Genomic DNA, 21571 nt, shown 5'->3' on the forward strand with positions numbered 1-21571 from the left:
CTAAGGGACAGCCAGATCAACATCTGGAAAACACTTGGAGAAAGTGAATGAGGCCCAGAGGAAACCCTGCTACACCACCATAATTCGGGGAAAATGGGTCCCGGCGAAATTGCAGCCCCACTCTCAGAGAAAATGCGTCTCGAACGCAAGGAATAGGCGGCGCAATTTCGTGACAACCTAACGCAGAAACGATTTAACCAATTAGGGATGTCCGAGACGGGGACCGAGTTTTCCTCGGAGCAAAAAAGTTCCGAAGACGAGAGAACAAGCCGAGGAGTCAGAGGAGAAGAACACGAGAGAAATTCGGGGCCGTCATCGAGTACGAATAAACTCCGCGACACGCCGCGAATTAAGACAGTCTCCGCGTCTATTGTAAGAACAAATAAAAGTGTTATTAGACAATACAAGTCCAAAGATTATTATATACTATACCCCCAAAAAATATATATCGTGTCGATGAGAATTTGCACGAGTGGAGATCGAAAACGAGATCGATGTAATTTCAAAGTGAAAAAAAGTGCGTATACGATACTATACAACGCGATGGGTAATACAGTCTAAAAGCGAGAGATAATTCACCATTGCTCGTAGATTAATTCAATCAACTAGATCTTAATTAACCAAACAATTGTCAAACTTCGAAACTCCACGCAACAATATAATTGCTATACGCAGCAACGTACCTTGTTTTGAAAACTTTGTTGACCGTGATTGGCCAAGATAGGCTGCTGGCTGTTCATCTGCTCTTCCCTCTGCTGTTTGTTCTCCAGGCTGTTCCTCAGCAGGCTGAGCACTCGTTTATCAGCGCCGGTGTTGCTCGGTGGTTCGGTGGCTTGCCCACCGGAAGTGGCTCCAGAAGGCAGCCCGGCCGTTTTCTGGCTCTGTCTATAACTCGGGTACATCGACGGTTGGCTGGCATTGGCCTGCTGCGGCAGAGAGTGCACGTTCGTCGGCTTCGTGATCACCGGATGGACGTATGGCGACGAACTGTAGGTGACCTTAGACTCCGCATAGCTCCTCTTATCACAGTACGCTTGCTGATATCTGCTCGACTCGGACGACGAGTATCCGCTGTCCGACCTCTGCTCGTAAGTGTTCGTCCCGACCAGCGTTCCATTCGGCAAAGGGACCGGCATGTTCATCTCCTGCCTGTTCATCTTCTGTTCGTACAACGCTCTCGCGGTCGACAGCTTCTGATGGATCCACGTGTCGAGCCTCGGCTGCTTGTTCAGCCCACCGGTGCCGTAAATCGTGTCGCCAGGCCTCTTCGAGGGTGTCCGGTCTCTTTGCGGTGGTGGCTGGCCGAACTTGCTCCTGCTATCGAGGTAATACTTCGATGGGTCGGACGGGTAGTCTTGAAGTGGCAGAGCGGACGGCCCTATCCTTCCAGGATCGACCATCGACGGTGGATACCTGGTGGATCTGGATGCGGCGGAGTCGTTGGCCGTCAGATAGGAGGACGATGGTGCTGGTGGAAGAGGCGTCGACACTGTCACCGGGTCGTACACCTGCGTCGTGGGCAGTGAACTCTTTTTGAACGTGGACATGTGGGGCAGTGGGGCGGTGTTGTTCGGATGTTGCGAGGGTATGGATTGTGGGGGTGGGGCGTACAGCTGCTGCGACGAGCTTCTTCGTTGAAGAGCGTTCTCGTGCGTGGATGGTTGACCTCCGTGGTGATGACGAAGCGGCGTAGAATTGAAATCCGGCAGGAAGTCGACCTTCGGCGCGCATACCGTTTGAGGGGTGGACGCTCGAACGCCGCTCGTTGGTGGCAAGTTCCGACCGCTATTGCTAGACAGTCGGTTGTCGTATGCAGGATACGCAGCTGGTTGCGAGGAGGCTTGCGTCGGGGGCGGTAACATAGTTCTCGAACTGTTGTTTCGCGACGAGATCACTGTCGAGCTGCTAACATGTTTTTCCGGGGTGATCGTCTCGACATCATCCTGCGCAGTCGAGTCTGCGGACGTTTTCACCGTTTTCACGGAGAGATCCAGTGGAGATTCTCTCTTTCTCAAACCGTTCGTTTGCGGTGGAGAGGTGACCACGGGAGAAGCGGCGGTAGATTGGACAGTAGAGACGCTGGAATTTTGGTACGAGTACTCCTTGTACACCCCGTAGTCCTCGGTAGCTCTTACAGGCTGATGGTGGTAGGAGGATATCGCGCGATTCGCGTCCGACGTTTGATAGTTGTGTATCGTGGTGGCTGGAACGGTAGATCTCGAAGCTACATGACCGATGGACGTAACGGTGGTGCTGCTGGATGAATTGCTCCCCTGATGACTAGGCGCCATGGTGGTAGCGTAGGTCGGATAACCGTGTTGACCGGTGTATCTGCTGTAAGAGGAATTCGTTACCGTGTTCGTCCTTCCGTTGACCGGCATGGCGTGATTCATGGCCGGCAGAGTGACCGGATATTCGGAAACCCTTTGAGGCGCAGCCATCGAGGAAGTGGGAGGAGTTACCACTGAAACTTTGTTCGTCGTGCTGGCCGCGTTGTATCCGCGTTGCCGTTGCACCGATTGCGCTTTGCTCGCCGATTCTCGCCTGTTGGAATGATAGGACGAGAGAGCAGCGATGGGTGGAAGGTTGTGCGTGTTGCCACTCTTCTGCACGGACGTCTGCTGAGATCGATAAGAGGTGGCGTAAGGCACCTCCATCGAGTTTCTCTTCGAATCGGCGCCGTTGTACGTTACCGGTTTGCTCGACTGATAACCAGCCGCACCGTTGGTGTTTCCGTTTCCGGAGCAGATCGATTGCGTCGGGCCGGGAATCGACATTTGTTGAACGTACGCCTGGCTTTGAGATCGACCGGACTGCGGATAGTAGTTTGCTTGCGCGTGAGACGTCGGCGGTTGCGGATTCTTTTGGAAGGAATGATACGAAGACTGAGGCGGTGGTAGCCCGTACGGGTTCGCAGCGTAGCCACCGGTGTTCGGTTGATAGTGTTGCGACGTGATGGGAAGGCTGTACGAGTGGGGGGTGGAGGTGGCCGGAGGCGGCGGAGGATAAGTCGGCGAATGCGGCTGGAAGCTGCTGTGCGGTGAGGTCGTGTGATGAGGAGATGCATGAGGCGTGTGCAGGGTGGACATGTGAGGCGATTGTCTGTGCGGTGATGGGGTAGCGTGATGAGGAACATCGTGGGGAGAAGCGATTGGATGATAACCACCGGTCAACGCTGCCGGTGGTGGCATTTGATTCGAGCTGGAGGACGAAGACGCAGCGGACGTTCCGTGAGCGATCATTCGACTGGCGTACGAGTGCGGCGATGCGTTTATTCGACTAGAAAGCTGTTGCTGCTGATGCTGTTGCATTTGAGGTTGCTGCTGCTGTTGTTGTTGTTGCTGCTGCTGCTGCTGCTGCTGTTGTTGTGGCGATTGTTGTTGACTGTGATGATGCGGTGGTATCATATTTCCAACGGATGGCAAGTGCGACGAAGGAATGTGCGCCGGATGATTCTGGTAGGACGACGAAGAGGACAGCGATGGCGATGAAGGAATGTGACTTAAGCTGGCTGTGTGACGAGGGCTGCACGGGTTCACGGACGAACAAGACGGAGACGAGGAGACGCGCGACGAGTGCGACGATCTGTCCGAGTGAGGCGACCTGTCCGTTGCTGGATTACTCGAAGAAATCGAGCTCGATCGATGCTGCTGCGGCGCGCGATAGTTCTGCGACGGCGGTGAGCCATAAATCGAGGGGGCGCTCGATGGCGTTTGGACGTTATTGCCGTAGGAACTTGGTGGCACTCTTTGTTCCTGAGCGTGTCCTTGACTGGAAGCAGCATTCGGGTTGCTTTGTTCGACCGGCGTCGGCCTTGTAGTCGGATGCACGTTTCCCGACGATGTAGCCGCGGCTACGCTCGACGACTGATAGATCGAATTCTGAGTGAACGGAACCGGGGCGCTTTTCGTGATGTCCGGATGGTGATAACGGGGATAGTACTGAGTTCTTTGTGCTACGACTGGCGCGTTCGACTGCGACTGTCGATCGTTGGCAGTTTGATAAGTCGCCGCCTGGTGCGACGTAGCGAGTATTTCCGCAGTGGTGAACGAAGTCCTCGAGACGGGGTTCAACTGTTGATAGACCGGACCAGGGGAGTGCGGCTGTTGAGGTGGTTGCATTTGATGCAAATGCGGCGAACTCGGCGCTGTCGCGGTCGTCGGTTGCGGATGATGATGAAGATCGTTGGACGACGTCGAGATCGACGAAGACGACGATGATGACGACGACGACGACGACGACGACGATGACGACGACGACGACGATGGGGTCGAGGGGGTCGATTGTTTCTGTGAGAAATTTGACGTCGACGAAGACCGCCTGCTCGACGGTTGCATCTCCGTTAAAGTGATGATATTCGACGACGAGGAACTTGGCTCCATGGACGATCCGTCGTCACCCGGCCTCGTGTCTGGCACTTCGACCCTCGTTGGTTGAGGAGGATAAGGTTCGACGGACGGACTCCAAAAACTGCTGGAGCTGGTCGTGCCGTTGTCCACCGACGACGGTCTGACGTTGTTGAGATATCGGCTGGTTTCCTGGTCGTTGTTGCTGCCGCTGCCTCCGCTGTTACCAGCGTTAGCGGTGCTCGCATTGCCGCTCGGAGTCGATTGCGGCGGTATCGGTAATGGCGGTGGTGCTTGCAGTACGGATGGCGACGAGAGAGCCACGGACGAGGCAGTGCCATGGTCGTGTGACGACGATACGGTCGAGGTGGAACTCGTTGATGTCGCGAGACTGTGCTCCGCTGACGCGGCCGCACTACCTGTACTCGGTACTGGCAGTCCCTGGAAGTACTGGCGAGCCCCCTCTAATACGTTCGTGAAGCTCACATCCATGTCACGCCGACTGCTGGTCTGGAATCAGAAGAAAATGCCTTTCGTCATTCCTTTGCAAACATCTCTTGATTAGCGTGATGATTTTAGATTAGAATTTCATCGGAATACGAATAATTTCCGGTACAAGTAATTTCTAACATTCCAGATTTTCTAAACAAAATCCCTCTGAGATCACTTTTTGTTCAAACTCGTCATTTTAGGAAGAATTCTTCTCACCGTCAATGACCGTACTCGTTCGTATCACAAAGAAGCGTTCAGATCGTCGGAACTTTATTAAATAAAATTTCGTTGCAATAAATATATAGGAATCTCCTAAACGAAAGGGACATTTGCAGTTAAAGATCATCGCGCGAACCACGACGAGACGCCGCAGATTAACGAAAACTCTGGGTTCACACGATGCTGTCGACTACCAGAGAGAGAGAGAGAGAGAGAGAGAGAGAGAGAGAGAGAGAGAGAGAGAGAGAGAGAGAGAGAGAGAGAGAGGGAGCCCGGCCAGAGAACCAGGCCAAAACATTAATCTTCATTGTCTTGTATTTGTCTGTTACGGGTTCCCCCTTCTCTCTCCACCTTACTATCTTACTCCCTCGCCTTTCCAACGATTCTATTTTCTCCAACGAGCAGCTCGAAGCGCAAACCAGCCCGATCTCGCGTTATTAATCTCGTCGGTCCGCGTTGCTCCGTGAAAGATAAGATCATCGCACGGAACAGCAACCTGCAGAGGGGAACGAAACGAGATTCTTCAGTGAGACCGACGACGTTGAGTGTTACGATCCTAAACGGTTCGGATTGATAGAGAAACCTCGCGACGTGGCTCAATTAAACGCAACTCGGCTGGTACACCTGATAAACATTCGCAGGCAGATCAACTCGTCAGACAAAGAATGAAGTTCGAGTGGAACATTATTTCTTCCAACTCGTAACGCGCAACGAAATTAATGTGGATCCCGATCGAGGAATCTGTGATCTTGAATTAACATTGTTCTCTAAAATTACGAGTAGAAAGATCGGGGAACAGGTGAACGAGCTTTATTCTGTAATATCCGAATATTCAGTCTCATTTCTCTGTTATTGAAGGAAGAATTCTAACTATAACATCACAAAACACACTTATTAATGTAGTAATTAACAAACTAAACAAGAAAGTAATTACAAATTCTTAGAAATAACTAAGAGTTACAAAAACGAAATTGTAACAGTAAAAACGTGGTACAAATGCAAGCGAGTAACGAAAAACTAATTGTCATAATGTACTTCGACATAAACTTCGCGGCGTCAAGAAACTGTCGTTACGTTCCAAAGAAAAACCATCGCTACCATCGCGTATCAATTATCATACCATCAACGGCTACACACTAGCTGCGTCTCCGTTAATGACTAATTCAGGCTCGTTATTGATCTCTACGTCATTCGCAACTATGCTCCGAGCGACGGCAGGGATGCAACGACTTCCACGACGGGAGCAGCAGGAAGCTCGCCATTTATCAACGTCCGTATCGCGATTCATATTTCCAGCGGAACCCTCGTAACTCGGCATCAACGTCTCCGAATCCTATCGAATTCTATTCTATCCAACAAATCGGTCGGCTGTCTGATCGAACTGCGCCGGGAGATCTTATCCCCGACCGGAACAGTCGCTCGTCGAACGGCGATCGTTATCGATTATCGAGAAGCCGGAGGATACGGAGATACGACGGATGCACAGCCACGGGAGAGAGACTGTAAGAGAGAGCCTGGATCGCACGAGACGCAGCTCATCGAGACGTGCAACGAATCGCTCGTCTAGCGTGGCGCTTACGGGATGTGAAGCGACGCGCGAGAGACAACTACCACCATTGCCACCGTCCTTGATTCGACGGTGCCCGCGCGTACAGGTAGCACAACGTCGGTGGAAGCGGCACAGGCGAGAATCAATATCGCGCACCCTTGCAACAGACCGAGCAACCTGAGGGGTTAGTTTGGTCCCCCTCGTGCGCCAGTCAAAGGCCCTTCTCCAACCGCCCTCCTCCGCCGACTCTGTCCTTCTTCCGTGATTTCCTTTTCGACCCTTCCTTCATTTTATTCTTGTCTATTCTCTCCTACGTTCGCCATTCTGATTTATTTCGTCTCTGTTTGTATTTTCATTTGTCCGTACGTACACACGCAAACATTCGAATACTCCTAGCATTTGCTCGCGTGTGTGTGTGTGTGTGTGTGTGTGTTTTACGTAACATTAGATTGATGTTGTTGTGTGTGATAAGATTCGATTTGTTGTGATATCGATCTAGCTGTTCACGCTGGATATTAATTCCTCGTTGAATATACGTATATCTGTAATGAATACGTTTGAAATTTTATCAATGCAACAGTAGTGGCAATAGTGTCTCATTAGAGCGTGAATGAATTTTACAACGTGTTGTATAAAGAAGTTCTTGCACGATGAGCGACTACAGTGAAAATCGCGGCAACGTCATCGATCTTTATAATAAGCCGGCAAATTAAAATTCTCCGACAACTTGTTCGACAATGTGCAATCGACACGTTACGCCGAGGAATATCGCGAAAAATCGCACAATTCGCGACGAGGAAACGGGACGCGTTAATGGGATAAGCTGGCGGAACGATCTCGAGCGGAAACGAATGCTCGAAAGGTAAAGAGAGCAACGGAGCCTTTCAATTCTCGAACGTTCGTCGGACAATCTGATCCCCCTCCCAGCCCCGTTTATCAGAGTCTCTGGAGAAATCAGAGCTTCCGGCGAGTCGACTTAGGGAATTCTCGCTTGTTGAATTCGATAAGAGCGCCCGTTGGAAATCCATCAGGTCTGGCGATACACCTATTTATTCGCAGTTGGGCTCGCCGTCGAAACAGAACCATCGTGATTTCGTTAGAACTTCACTCGAGCAACTGTCCGCCATCTAAATAGGCCATCTAGTTTCTGTGTAACGCGTTCTCGGATCCGATCAAGATAATATTTTACGCAACCGTTGATCGTTGTCGATCTACAATTAAGCGTAATTACAATAATCCAATGTACTCGTCTTTTCCTTTTTTTCTGCAAGATGGAGATATTTCGTGATTTTACAAGCACGTGTCGTTTTGAACAGACCATTAATAATCTAAGATTATGCTCCATACTATGATCGCAGCTTTTTCGATTCTTGACTAACGTTTCAACGTTGCTTGTGCAAAACGTAATTAAACTTCAGCCTACGAGCGATTTTTATATTTTTCTACGTAAGAAAAATATAAATCCATAACTTTGTGAAATAAAATGGACAAAAATATGTCAGAATAAATGAATACTTATTGTCAGTACAAAAGATATTAATTGTCACAGATAATACGTATGCCAATATCAATATCAAACATTCTTTAATCGGATATTTTTATGAAAAATTAGAAACTGTAGAAATACAGAAGATGCAAATACACAAAATACATAAAATTTCGTCCTTTTTAATTAATATTTGTAAACTTGGTTCCTCTTCTTTGCTCGACGCAATTGAAACAGCAAAATAAGAATTATACAAACATCTGTATTTTTAAACAAACAATGTTTTCCTGTCGAGATCATATAGTTTGTTCAAAGGGAAACTTTCACTAACTGAATTTCATCAACTCGAAGTAAAATCAGCTGTGGAAACTTCCGAGTATCTCTTGTCGTGGGTTAAACGCGGCTGGAAATTGGCGCGCGCGCGCTTTTATCGCGAGGTCCGTTTCGAGTTTCCGGCCGCACGGCAAAATCTCTCGTGGCTTCGCGCGAGACTCCCCGGAACTTGTTGGAATTTCAAGAATATCAAGATACCGGAAAGTTGGCCGGGTTAGTTGGAAATCCCTGGAACTCTGGGCTGGTTTTAACCGAAAACCAAACATCAAGACGTTTCGAGTTCGCGATGACGAGAAGTTAAACGGCAAGTGCATCTAGTCGCGCAGATCCTGCAAAAACACGGGAACTTGGGGCTGCTGGAAACCCCTCGGTAGCGTTCGAATCTTCCCGAGGTCGCCGAGCGAAGTTCCGTGAAAATTTTAAGAATTATGCAACTGCGGAGAAAGTTGGGAATTTCGTGCTCTTCGACGTTGCCTCGTGTCGCGGCAAGTGACGCCTTCCGGTTCGAGACTGCCAGATAAATAAGAAAACTTGTAAATAGTGAAACTTGAGAAACAGTTCCAGATTTCTCTCTCTTTTCTTTTTTTTTTTTTTTTTCAAGTCGTCAGACCCGGCGAGAAAAGTTGCGACGAAGTATTCGACGTTTCTGGAAACTAAACTCTTTCGATATCGAATTTCGTTGATGAAGAAATCGTTTGCTTTCCCGATAACGAACGCTTGGAAAGTTTCAACAGGTTTTTAAACTCGGACGGAACCTCGGTGCTGATAAACGAGGAATTAAAAACGTTCGAAAATAGAAAAGTATTATAATCCGAGGAAATGAATATTTCGGTGAATGTTTACGGAGGAGAGTTTCGTGAAAACAGAAATAGAAACACGGGGGATTAAGCGTGTAAAATACTTTAGGATGTGAAAGAAGAGATCAAGAGAATGAAATAGATGGTATTAGTCACCTAAAATTTCCACAGTGAATGCCAGCGGCATTTATTTAAACCCAACTAAACGACAACTAAGAACTTCTAAAATAGAAAAATTGGTACACGATAGTTTACGCGACATCGAGCGTGAAAACAAACAAAATGTTCAACAATACGAGAATTAAGGAGAGATAACTCGTCGAAGGGATTAAAAGTAAGAGGGCAACAAAGCGTGGAGGTAAGAATGCCTGGCGATACTTTCGTAGATACGCATCCGCAATCTTGGTGCCGCGATCGAGGCTGGAATACGGAATGACGAACGGGTTCGAAGGCCGGACGAAGATTGCGAGTCGCGATAATCCGGTGGCGCTCGATTAAAAGCCGCGCGGCGGTCAGCCAACGGAACGTGGCGGAAGTACGAGAGAGGGAGCAGCCGAGTAACGCTCTAAGCCGGGTTAAGCCGCGGCTTAAATGCTCGCCACACGGCGAGAACTTGTTCGGTCTGGGGTTCGCAGGCTCGTACACGCTCACGCATCGAGCAACCAAGTCTCTAGAACGAACTTTTTGCTGCAACAACGCGATGAAAAGTCGAACCCGAAACATTTTCATCTTCTCTCGTTGCTACTTCTTCAGCCGACACAACGCGGTTCACAGCTGTGACGTGAGAACGTGCTACAACGAGAGAAAGAAAGTCTCGCGTTTCGTGGAAACGGAAGTGTCAAACGGAAAAATTTGACTGGCTTGGCCGATAAGTAAGTTTGCGTGCAAATGAAAGACAACAATTTTTGTTAATGTAACTTGTCTTTTCAAAAACGAGCTAGATTATGACACAACGAATATGAAAATGAGGTTAATTAATTATTTTAAACTGTACGTATGTATTCATCTTAGAATGGAACAAAAATTTTTGGTCAACTTAATGTTTCACTTTTTTGACTCATTTTTTTGGATATATTCTCGCCAGAATATTTGGAGCACCATTTATTTTAAAACAAACTTCTTCGCACATTTTTTAAAGGGGCAAGAATATTATAATCGTGATCTTGAATTACGATGAGTTAGAATTAATTAGAAAATAAAATGTTTATTTGTTAGAAGAGATTGGGAATTTGATTCTTCTTCAGACGAGGGTGAAAAACAACTTTCATGCGTTTGGAGTTAGCCAAATTGAAATATCTATATTTGATAAATTTTCAAACTCAAAAACAAAGCGTCGTACAAGTAAGCTCTATAGTTTTACCCTTCTCGACTTACTTTTGCACGTAAAATCTGGTTGCGCCACGACTTCGAGGAAACATCCTACACTGACGTAGGTACGTAATTGGCGACAGAAAAGAAATTAAGCCGCAATGAGGGAGAAATTGGCGTTTATCGTATGCAAACCGGGTTCGACAATAGAGAATCTCACAATGCACCCCACCGGTGCACCTTTGCCACGAGTAACGGAGACGATCGAGCTCGTTTGGCAGTCGAGCAATCAAAGCGCTCCATCGGCCAAACTCGTCCACAATGGCGTCAAAGGGACGAAGAGTCGCGGCCGGGCCGTGTCCAAAGAAGCCTCGGATATCTTTGATCATCCTAACAACGCTTTTTCAGACTATTCGCAGTTTAAACCCTCGCTCCGTCACGAGCAATAAAACTAATGCGGGCACGGGCTCGTGTACACAGCGCGTCTCTCCTCTGTATGCGTTCCCTGTATGTACGTGTTTTCTGTTTGTATCGTGATGTAAAAGGGCCGAACCAGAAGGCAAAAGAGGCAGAGAAGAGAGGAAGAGAGGAAGAGAGAAAAGAGAGAGAGACAGGCTCGACTGACCCACTCCACCTTGGCCTGGCATCCACTCTCATCCGTTCTCGCAACAAACGCATCCGTACCTCAAACAAGCCCCCTACCTACGAGAGCCATGGAGCCAACAGCCTCTGCCACTTCACGGTCGTTCGCATCACACCGTCTCTCGCCACCTCCTATCAACTGGTACAGGCAACCCCTCTTTTTCCTCTGGATACCGTTCGATCCTACCCGCTTTCACCCGACATCCCCCTTGGGCTGGCGAAATGTTAATCCTCCGACTGTCTTCGACGGCTCGTGTCGTGTCCAGAAGAACGAGCACGTCGCGCGATGGGCTGTGACATTTATGGCGCGGTTCGTGGAAACGTATTGTGGACGTTTGAATTGACGGGACACGACCGTTATACAAATTTCTTTATGTATTTATTGGAAATTTGGAGATGTACAACATGCGTACATGAACGTGAGAGGCACTGTTTAAAATATCCAGATTGAAGTTTAGGTTAGGGTTCGCAGAGATATGAAAATTATATGCAGTCTAATTATATATAGAATAACTGAGATATTGATCTTCGTTATCGATCTCTTTACACAGTACGACACTGTGTGCATGTCTTTCAATCGCATTTTACCCTGTAGTTCTTTGTTACCGCCACGTGGACCTTGCTAGGCAACCTATTATTAACTTATTACTCTCAAACTTTTACTCGCTGATACCCGAGCGTACAAGAAAATTACAGTTTTAATTTTAAACCGTATCAGCCACGCGGTCTTCTGCATCGACCACGTCGTATCTATTTTCTCAACCGATGATCGTCGATGAATCGTCTTTGACGCGATTAAACTTTCAACGAGGAATCGTTTTAACGAGGCAACGCTTCGCAACTTTCTTAGTTCAAAAGTCGGTGTAAATATACGACTGGCTGTTGTTAGTTGTGAAAAATGGCTCTATTTTCGAGGATAGGTTCCATTTAGGTAAAAACGATATTCACGAGAGGAATTTCAGATGATTCAAAATTCCATGAAAAATTCTTTTATCGCTTTAGCGTTATTACCTCAGATTACGGTAATTTTTGTTTGAGATTTCGAAAATAGATTCCTTTCAAATGAAAACCATGTTTACGGGGAGAATTTTTGACGACTCAGAAAGTCTTAAAAATCTTAGATAATGAGTATTATCTATTTCAGAATCATTTGTAGTATTTTGTCCCAAGCACAGTATCATTATGATATAATGTGTGTCGGAAAATTTGAAAAATTTGAGCTATGAAATATATCTACATTCACACGTGTTACTCATTACGTATTTAAAATACTTACGTATTTTCTCGTAAAATACTAAATACTCGTTATCTGTCGAGGCCTTTGAGACTTTCAAGCTCCAAGACTGATAAAAATTTCCAAGAGCCAAGACTAACAAAGATTTTCAAGAGTTTCGAGATACCTAGTCATATTCAATGCTATATTCTAATTTTCACAATATTGAAAAATTTCAAGTCGTTTAAAAACTGAGACTCTACGACTACCAGAGTGGTAACAACACGTGCGTTGTAGCAAACAGTAATTGCAAATTTTATTTAAAAATAAATGTACGATATCGTATCGCTCCATTGAGCTGTCGGATCGCACGAACGATCGATCGTCTACGAAATTGTACAACACGCGTAACCAACTCTATTATCAAGCGTGCAAAACGAGTCGCGTCTTGATCGATAGCCGTCCAGGTTAGAATTCGAAAATAAGTAATGGCGGGTTTTGTTGGCTACGCTGGGAACTGAAACAAGGTCCGAGATGCAATTATTTAACTTTGACAACTTGAGGTGACTGGTCAAGCCTCGAGCGCGGGGGCGTTTTCGAGAAATGAGCACAGAAAGAAGAGGAATTGATCGATTGGATTGTTTCGCAGACGTTCCGTGCTGCGATCTTTCGTTCGTCAGATTACTCTGATTTATCTAACTAAACCCTTGATGGATTTCTCTTGCTTACCTGAAAGTACATCTAGCAGAAGAAAGTATTTGTATTATATAGTTAAAATGATCCAGGCCCGAATCTATTATCGTAAAATCCAAAATAATTTCCAATTGTCCAGAGCTACTAATTAAAAAATATCGCACTATAAACAATGTCAGTGTCTTTCACATATTTTCCATAACTTTTATGAATTCTTTATTACATTCAGGCAGTCTTCCTCTCGTAATGTTATACTTGTTACCGCTTTTAAAACATTTCGTAAACGTTTATTAATTCTCAATCTGTATCATTGGACTATTAGGGGCCATGATAAAAATTTATATTATATCAAATCGTTGAATTTTGAAATTTGTAATTTAATTTCGTTCTTTTATTATTGATCTCCATCAGCAAATGTAAAATACGAAATAAATTCCAACTTAATTCTAACCTTAAACTTTCTAAATTAATTTCTAACATAACTTCCAACGATACCATTTTCGAGGTGGTTGATTATCATCAACATCGTCCAGAATATCCAGAATATCATAAATTTGCTGACGATTCACAGGCCGCGGATTTAAAAATCACAGATCCGCACGATCTACTTTATTTCATTCGCTTCGATCCACGATCAATGTTAAATCGTTCCGCGATCCACGTATCGAGCAGAACAAGTCCGCCATCATTATTCAAGATCACTCGCGCTGTCCATTAACTCGAGCAAGGCACGTTTCGTAACGCGATTTCGCAACAACTTTCGTAGATACGACAACGGTAATATTTCATAATACGGCCAGTTGTAAACAATTTCCCCAGGGGGCATTAAAAATAAGGTGCAAGCGAGCAGATAGATATCGTGCGACCGTTCGAGCAGCAAGCTCGGAATAAGGTCAGGGAAGCCAAACGGGAGAAGAAACGTCGATGATCAAAGCCGGAGAGGCGAGCGTCGGGAGTTTCGCGGATTGAAGGAACAAGCTAATTCAGACTGGTAAAGTATGTTTAAACAGAGTGTTAAAGCATTTGTCTTTTGCGCGAGCGTGAAAAAGACCGATCGACGTGTTGAGATGAACAATGCATACGCAAGTATGCAGAATTGAAAATAAAAAAATGCACCTTTATAATATATTTTCGAATCGTTTTCATCGTGTAATTCGAATCGTTCGAAAGTTGTGGATTTTTGATGTCGAAATGTTTGCAGATTTAGAGAGACAGAGCAAATATCGAATTGGTTAGAATTCATAGTTTTATCTTGCAACAATAGTTCGTCACAGTATTTGACATGAAATTTATATTCATGCCTACTGCCAGTTTTTTCCGTTTTAATTTCTCAGCATTCGCAGCTATTTTTTTTATTTTTATGACACCCACGCTGTTCATTGCCTCGACTTTCTATTAAAAAGTATTTTTGTCACATGAAAACCACACGATTCGTAAAGCATCTGTCCAAATAAATATAAATTAATTTATAAATAATGAGCGAATGACTAAAGTCCAGGTTATCGTCTATTCTTCCCACCAAATCCAATGAAATATGTACACGATGGAGATCCAATTTCAGTAGCCAATATGCAATATCGATACTAGATCGTTGTACGAATTAAATGTGACATGCAATATCGCGTCGGTTGGATACAGCCAACCTGAAACGACTAATTTACGCGTAGGAAGCTCTATCAGTGGCCAGTATCATGGGAATCGACGTGTAGGCAGCAAGTTGGCAACGAGAATCGCTTAAACAGATTACTTTATCAAAGTTGAAACTGTATCGCGGCGGCCGATGTGTATCGCAAGACACGAGCGCGAGTAAACAATGCATTCGACGAGACAGACGTTCGAAAAGACAACAACTTTTCGATGGAAAATTCAGTTTTCTCACGCCTCGATCGCAAAAGCGTCGTCACTCGTAAATACAATGGGCGCGTGAAAATATTCCAGTGCTTTCCTCACCACTTTATTCAACTTTGAACATTAGGATTAAACACGACGAAATATTAGAAATTCCTAGATTTCCATCTGTACAATCTTCGTGTATTTTTAACATTTTAGAAATAAGAAAAGTTATTCGTTATATTCTTCGTCGTAAAGAAAGAGTTCTCGCCTCGTGAGAAACGATCGCTGACAATTTTTGATGCATTTTGAATACTCGAAAAATCAATCGAAATTAATCACGATCAGTGTGAATAAACTTCGACTGTTTTCAAAGCGAATCGCAATTGCTCGAGATAACGGCGAGGAGTTTAAGCACCTGTTCGGAATAGCAAAGTCCGGTTTCATCAAGCAGTCGCTGATCTCAAGTGGATTTTCCGCGCAGAGTACGTACGAAATTCGGGAAATCGTTCGATTATTTTAAGAACGCGACGAAGAAATTCGTTCCTATCCTCGAGCGAATTTGGCTCGCGATCCGCCGTCGAGATCGATGATATTAAATTCGACGAGATTCTAACAGCAGGAGAACCTCTGTTCACGATTCTCCAAGCGCTGTGACGTTCCGCCGCTGTGATTTCGTAAATCGCATCGAACGGAACGAGCGAAGTTTTACTAACGGGATTACCACCCTCTCTCTCTCTCTCTCTCTCTCTCTCGGACGTGCTTGCAGATTCGCAGACGAGACAACGAGCTGTCGTCGAAAGGCGGACTTTAAGAGATCGTTCGGAGCAATCAGGAGGGTCGAAACGCGTAAACTGAGGGTTCGAATTGCCTCGACGAGCTAGTATGATTTATCGAGGCATGAATTCACGCGAATCTAACAACGGTTCAGTCATTCAGAAGCTAGAACTGTTCAAGAATCATTTTTATTTTCGTATCAGAGCACGTGATCAACGTCCAATCGATTTTAGAAGTTAAGACTGTACACGATAGAGTTTTGATCAGATTATTTTATAAATGACTCCTTTACGTATGTATGTACATATATGAGAGAAAATAAATGGATATAATTGAAGGATTTTTCTATCCGCGTACTTTATCTTTCGTATCTATTCCCTGTGTCTCTATATATTTGTTTCTAGTAACAATTTTTAAGTCGATTTTACTGAAAAAGTTTTCTGCATCTGAAGATAAAATAAATCCTGCGTACTATACCTTTCGTATCTATTCCCTGTGTCTCTATATGTTTGTTTCTAGTAACAATTTTTAAGTCGATTTTACTGGTCTGAAAAGTTTTGTGCATCTGAAGGTAAAATAAATCCTGCGGAACGAAGTAAGTCATTAACGAATCCACTCGGATAAACCGAGGATACCGTGTGACGCACGATTTTCGGTTCTCTAAACTTTGTAATGAAATTTATTAGATAAAAAAGAAAAAACAGAGAGAGAGAGAGAGAGAGAGAGAAAGAGAGCAAAAAGAGAAAAACTACGAATGAGAACTGCAGCGCGCAGTTCGTTCGTAATTAAAGGTCCCTCGCGGAAGCGTCAGAAAGGCGATGGAATCGTGTTGCTATTTGATTCCGGAGCTGGCAAAGCTCTCGAAAAAGTTCCTTATACGGTCGTGTGTATGTACACACACGCGGACAGAACGTGATCTCCGTAAAAGGAAGTTTTACGCGAATCGCTCCTCTCGTCGTTTGTTTGCCGCTTAAAGTCGCTTCAGCAGGTGTTTCCACGCCGGGAAATGGCACATAAAACCTTTCAGTCCAATTGCGCGCGGCCCAAGAGAATTTTGACATGGATATCTGTCGACATGAACGTTAAGGTTCGATCTGTTTAAAAGTGTATCTTTTGGAATTTTTATGTCTTCTTGAGAAGGTATGAATTCACGTGAATTTAGTTCAGCTTACACCACGTTAGAGAACGTATCAATAATAATGAAAAATAATTACATCTTCCTTTCATCTATATATGTATATATATATATCGCGTATTGTGTAAATATATAATGTAATTGAATATTACAACTAAATTATAAAAACAAATTAACTATTATAAATTAATTAATTTCGGTATTTATATTTGGGTAATCTTACACATTATTAAACGTTTCTTTCTTATTTATTTTCCTCTTTTTCGATCTTTTTCACTTTACACGCACATCTTTTTCATCGTGCTAAAATCTCTCTACTAATTCGATTCAGTATACATCGAAACATTACATTACAGTAAACTAGAGGAAATACAACAAAAGAAACGCGAAAGCTTCTTTTCGCATTGAATCTACTTTCGCATCGGTGACGATGTCGTGGAAAATACAGCTCTTTCTCTTCACGCAAATCCATTCTGCGAAGATTCTCCGCGTCTCGTGTCGCCGTAGACCTCGAATCCGACGATGAGAAATATTCCACAACCTTGACCCGACCTTCACAACTTGAAAATTCTCTGGCTCAATGCTCAGACGAGAAACGACGAAAGTGTCAAAGCAATGAGAAACAAATCAATGATTCAAAAACGATGATTTACAAATTTCTTTTTCCCTTTAAACAGCCTGATCCTTCAAGAGCAATTAGCTTCTTGAAAATTGCATTGCTTAATGAAATTTTGTACAATCGGGTTAGTCAAGTCAAATCTTTGAAAGATTTTTTAATAAAAAAAATTTGTTGGATTTGTTGGAGGATTAGATGTTCAATTATATTTGCGGTACTTCCACTACTCTTAGTGAATTGTTGAATTTCTCTTTCATTACTAAAATTTGCTGCGATAAATAATAGATTAAAATAATTAATCTTTTGTCCTCTGATTTCTATTCAAGCGCAATTTATTATGTACAAAAGTTCTTCGTTATTCGTAAACTCGAACCGCTAAACGTCAACCTTGGCCCAGTATACGATGGCTTCATCGCCGGCAAAATATTTCTTTTTATCCTTGAAATCTGCAATCGGTTTAACTGTTCTCCCGTGATTTCACGTACCAGCGATTTGAAAAACCGCGCGCAGAAAGTAGGCCAAGCGTTGCGTATCCGCGCGAATAAATTCCTCGCGGCGAGTCATCGCCCACGTTGTTATTCGTATCACGGTGAAAGCAATGCACACGGCCAATGTTATTTTCGCATCGACGACGACGACGATGCTTCTTCGATATGGGGCTCGTACGTCTGTTCGACGTTGAAACAGTGGAAGAAACGAGAAACAAGAGTCCCTTCTTGCTCCGCCACGAGCATTCTTTCTTTCAGTCTTTCGTCGTCGATAAATCACTATCTTTTTAGAAGATAACGCAGAGTGGAGGGAAAGATTGATCTAGCACTAGAAGATTTAATACCTCGACTTGAGTTTTATACGCGGTGGCTCGGTTACGATGACCATGAATTGTTGAAATGGAGATATGTATTACGAGCACGGATGTGTGCTAGTAATCGATTTATTCGATTTCGAGGCGAGCGTTTGAATTTTTTTCAGCTGCTTCGTCGGGAAAAATGCGAGTTACTTGAAAAATTCAGAGCTCGAATGTTCGAGCTACGTTGAAGATAAATTTGCAGCTCGAATATATATTCGAATATTTGATAAATTATTCTTGACTGAAAAAATAATTATGATTTACTTTTTCACAATCTATTAAATATATGTTACTGTAGCGTTGTATACAACAAAATATTTCCTAATAGATGAAACTTTAATTCCAAATATTTATCTTGCTATTTCGTCCCGTTGTACCTCTTCTGACATCTCTACTCTGTTTGTAGGAGATATGGAGTATACAAATGGTCGAAAAATTACATTGGACGTGAAAAATGAATATCATATGCTCAACATAACATAACGTTACAATATTAATTCACAAAACTATAAACTGTGATATTAACTGAATGTAAATTAATAGAATATAAACGTAACATAAATTTACATTTATTTTAACTTTCCAATGAACCATTTACGAAGCTCTTGCCACGTGACATTTTACTCTTATTTTTATCAAAACTGGCAAAGTTTGGACACTCTATTCCATAAAGTTTCAAACGATTTGAGTTTCTATCGGTTTTCTTTCTCCTGTTTCTTTATCTCGTCCCGAGCAGTTTCGGTCGATTCTTCCAGAGAAATGGCGCGACGAAAGCTTTCGAAAGACGCGATCAAGCTCGGGGACAGATTTAATTATTCATTCGTGGTGCTCTGCTTGCTTACAGGCACTCGCCGGCTCTTGCCGGGCAAGATTAATTGGCTCGTTCTCTGCTGCTCGAGAGCAGAGATTAACGACACCGGTAATGAGAGCCGCGGGATTATTTCGGAGCAACGACGCGATCTCGCTGACCTTTGTCGATTCGCGGTTTTTCCAACCCATGGGTCACCTCCTGCCGATTCGTCTTGAGAAATTGGAAGCTCAAGTTTTCTAGCGAATCGTGTAGATTAATTCTTGACTGACAGAATCGTTTACGTGCAATTGTAATTGTGCAATTGTGAAATGAATATCACAAATGGTCAGTCACAGAAGTCTAGATATATCTGCCAAATTTCAAAGATGAGAATTTTGAACATTCTATAGATAAATCGAACATTCTATAGATAGTTCGTGAATTGCGTTCTCAGATTGTCTTTGAATGCCCGAATTGTTGAGGAACTTTTATCCCCCAGTTATACGAGCTATTATTGAAACAGATCGATGGAAATAGGAGCGATATTTAGCCGAGCGAATGCAGAAATCGTGTCGGAGAAATAAAAGAAAATGCAGATGTCAGTCTGAAGTCTTTCTAAATATACTCGCGAAGAGAAATTCCTAGAATTAAGAAAATTGTCAACAGACTCTGAATTTTTATGCATCTCTGAGAAATTACAGGATGCAAGTGAGCACAGAAATCTCCGGGTAATACGCAAAGATACGTGAAATATCCAAAGTACTCTTATAATTCGACTGTATGGATGCTTTACACACGTTTTTTAGGAGAAATATTCCAAATATCTAGAGAGAGAGAAAGAGAGTGAATCAAATATTCGATATAAAGTATATATTACGACTTACAATTACAATCAAATGAAACAGGTATTTATTTATTTCATTAAATTTGGTAACACACAAAAAATCCGCAGCCTGATTACAATCACACCTCACATGCTTATATCGAAAATAAGACAGAAAGCAGAGACGAACGCAATCAGATGGAAAACTAAATAACGTAATAAAATCAGAGAACACAGAGACGTTAATCGATGTGAAGGAACCTCGTTAAACAATCAGACCTTCCGCCATTATTGTCGTACGCCTGCATGCTGGTCAAGGAATGCGTCAGAGAGCGGGTTTTAATCATTTTTAATTTAATTTGTAGTGTAACAGGTTCATCGGAGATTATCTCCGGCCTGTTTGGCGTGATAAATTGTCGCTGCCGCGAGTTTACCGTAAATCGTTTCACTCTATCTGCAACTTTTTATACGTTACTTGTTGCACTCGCGCTCCTTGTCGATTTCTGCCCTTTTTCCGCATAAATTCAGCGAGCTCGCGGCTTCTGCGTTGAAATATACTACGTTGGCGTCGTCGACGCCGCTGCATTTGTTTCGATCAAAACTATAATTATAAATCACTTTGCTATTCAGCGTTTTTTTCTTTTGCTTCTTCCTTGCGGAACTTCGCAATAGTTACGTGAACAATTTGATAGTTTGACTGGGTTTTTATCTCTATAAATATTTCACAACGATTATCTCTCGTTAAGAACTTTATTTAGTAAAAATTTATCGCAGCATTATAAATATGTACTTCGATGTCTTGGAACTTTATGAATCCAGACGAATGACAATGGTGAAAACATTGGTATTATTGGCTCAATATATAATAAATTTGGATTGTGCTTATCAAGTTACTTGACTTCAAGACTTTCTAATTGTCCAATTGCAAGATTGAAAAAGTGTTCGAAAGTGTTTCAAGATTAAGTAGTTCATAGTTAGCCCAATTTGTCGCGTTGCAGTTTCTCTTCACGGCCTTGATATTAAAATTCCAGAAAACGAGCAATCGTGGAACAAGGTACAGAAAACCAGAAAAACAAGTTACAATCTGGGACCAATCTGGAGCGAGTTGACAACGATAGATTTGACGTTTTAATTAATACGGACAGTAAAAGTGGCAAGAAATAAATATCCGTACTGGAAGAAGTGTAATTTTAAAAGTCTATTTTCTTTTCTCTTTCTTTCGCCGTCATTCGCCGTCGTGAGGAAATTTGATAAAATTTCAGAGCGTTCAAAATCCAATAGAGGAACACAGAGTCACGAGTCCCGAAGGGGCTCGACGGAAAAACGTCTACGATGGCTTATGGACGTCGACGAAAGTTAAGAGACAGAGGGCTCGGCCCTTTTTCTCCTGGTCACCCTCCCTTTTTTACCCTTCCTCCAGAACTTCCTCGGCTTCCAGGCCGCGTTTTCTGCACGCTCGCGCCGTATCACGTGCTTTCATTTTCGAGATATTATCGTTTCAAATTCTCAACGCCAGTTCTTCTTATTACAACGTTCCTTTGTGTTTCTTTTTACCGTGCGAACGTAAAAAGAGAACTCTCCTTCGCTTTGCATAATGCTGTTTCCCTTTTTTCATTTCACGTAGATACGTATCACGTACACTCTTGCTCGCAACGTGTTCAGACACCTGGCATAT

The 21571-nt window shown here is 43.7% G+C and overlaps 1 protein-coding gene across 4 annotated transcripts in view; it reads right to left on the bottom strand.

Moving 5' to 3' along the window:
* LOC122532646 (mucin-5AC-like) overlaps positions 1–21571 on the bottom strand; it is a 202778-nt gene that overhangs the window by 10823 nt on the left and 170384 nt on the right. For all 4 annotated transcript variants that reach the window (XM_043661617.1, XM_043661615.1, XM_043661618.1 and 1 more), the window contains one exon: positions 684–4856. In XM_043661617.1, coding sequence (XP_043517552.1) covers positions 684–4838 — 4155 coding nt within the window. In that variant the 5' untranslated portion in view covers positions 4839–4856. The remainder of the gene's footprint in view (positions 1–683; positions 4857–21571) is intronic.

This window comes from Frieseomelitta varia, unplaced genomic scaffold, assembly GCF_011392965.1.
Source record: "Frieseomelitta varia isolate USP_RPSP 00005682 unplaced genomic scaffold, Fvar_1.2 scaffold_462, whole genome shotgun sequence".
Taxonomy (NCBI): Eukaryota; Metazoa; Arthropoda; class Insecta; order Hymenoptera; family Apidae; genus Frieseomelitta; species Frieseomelitta varia.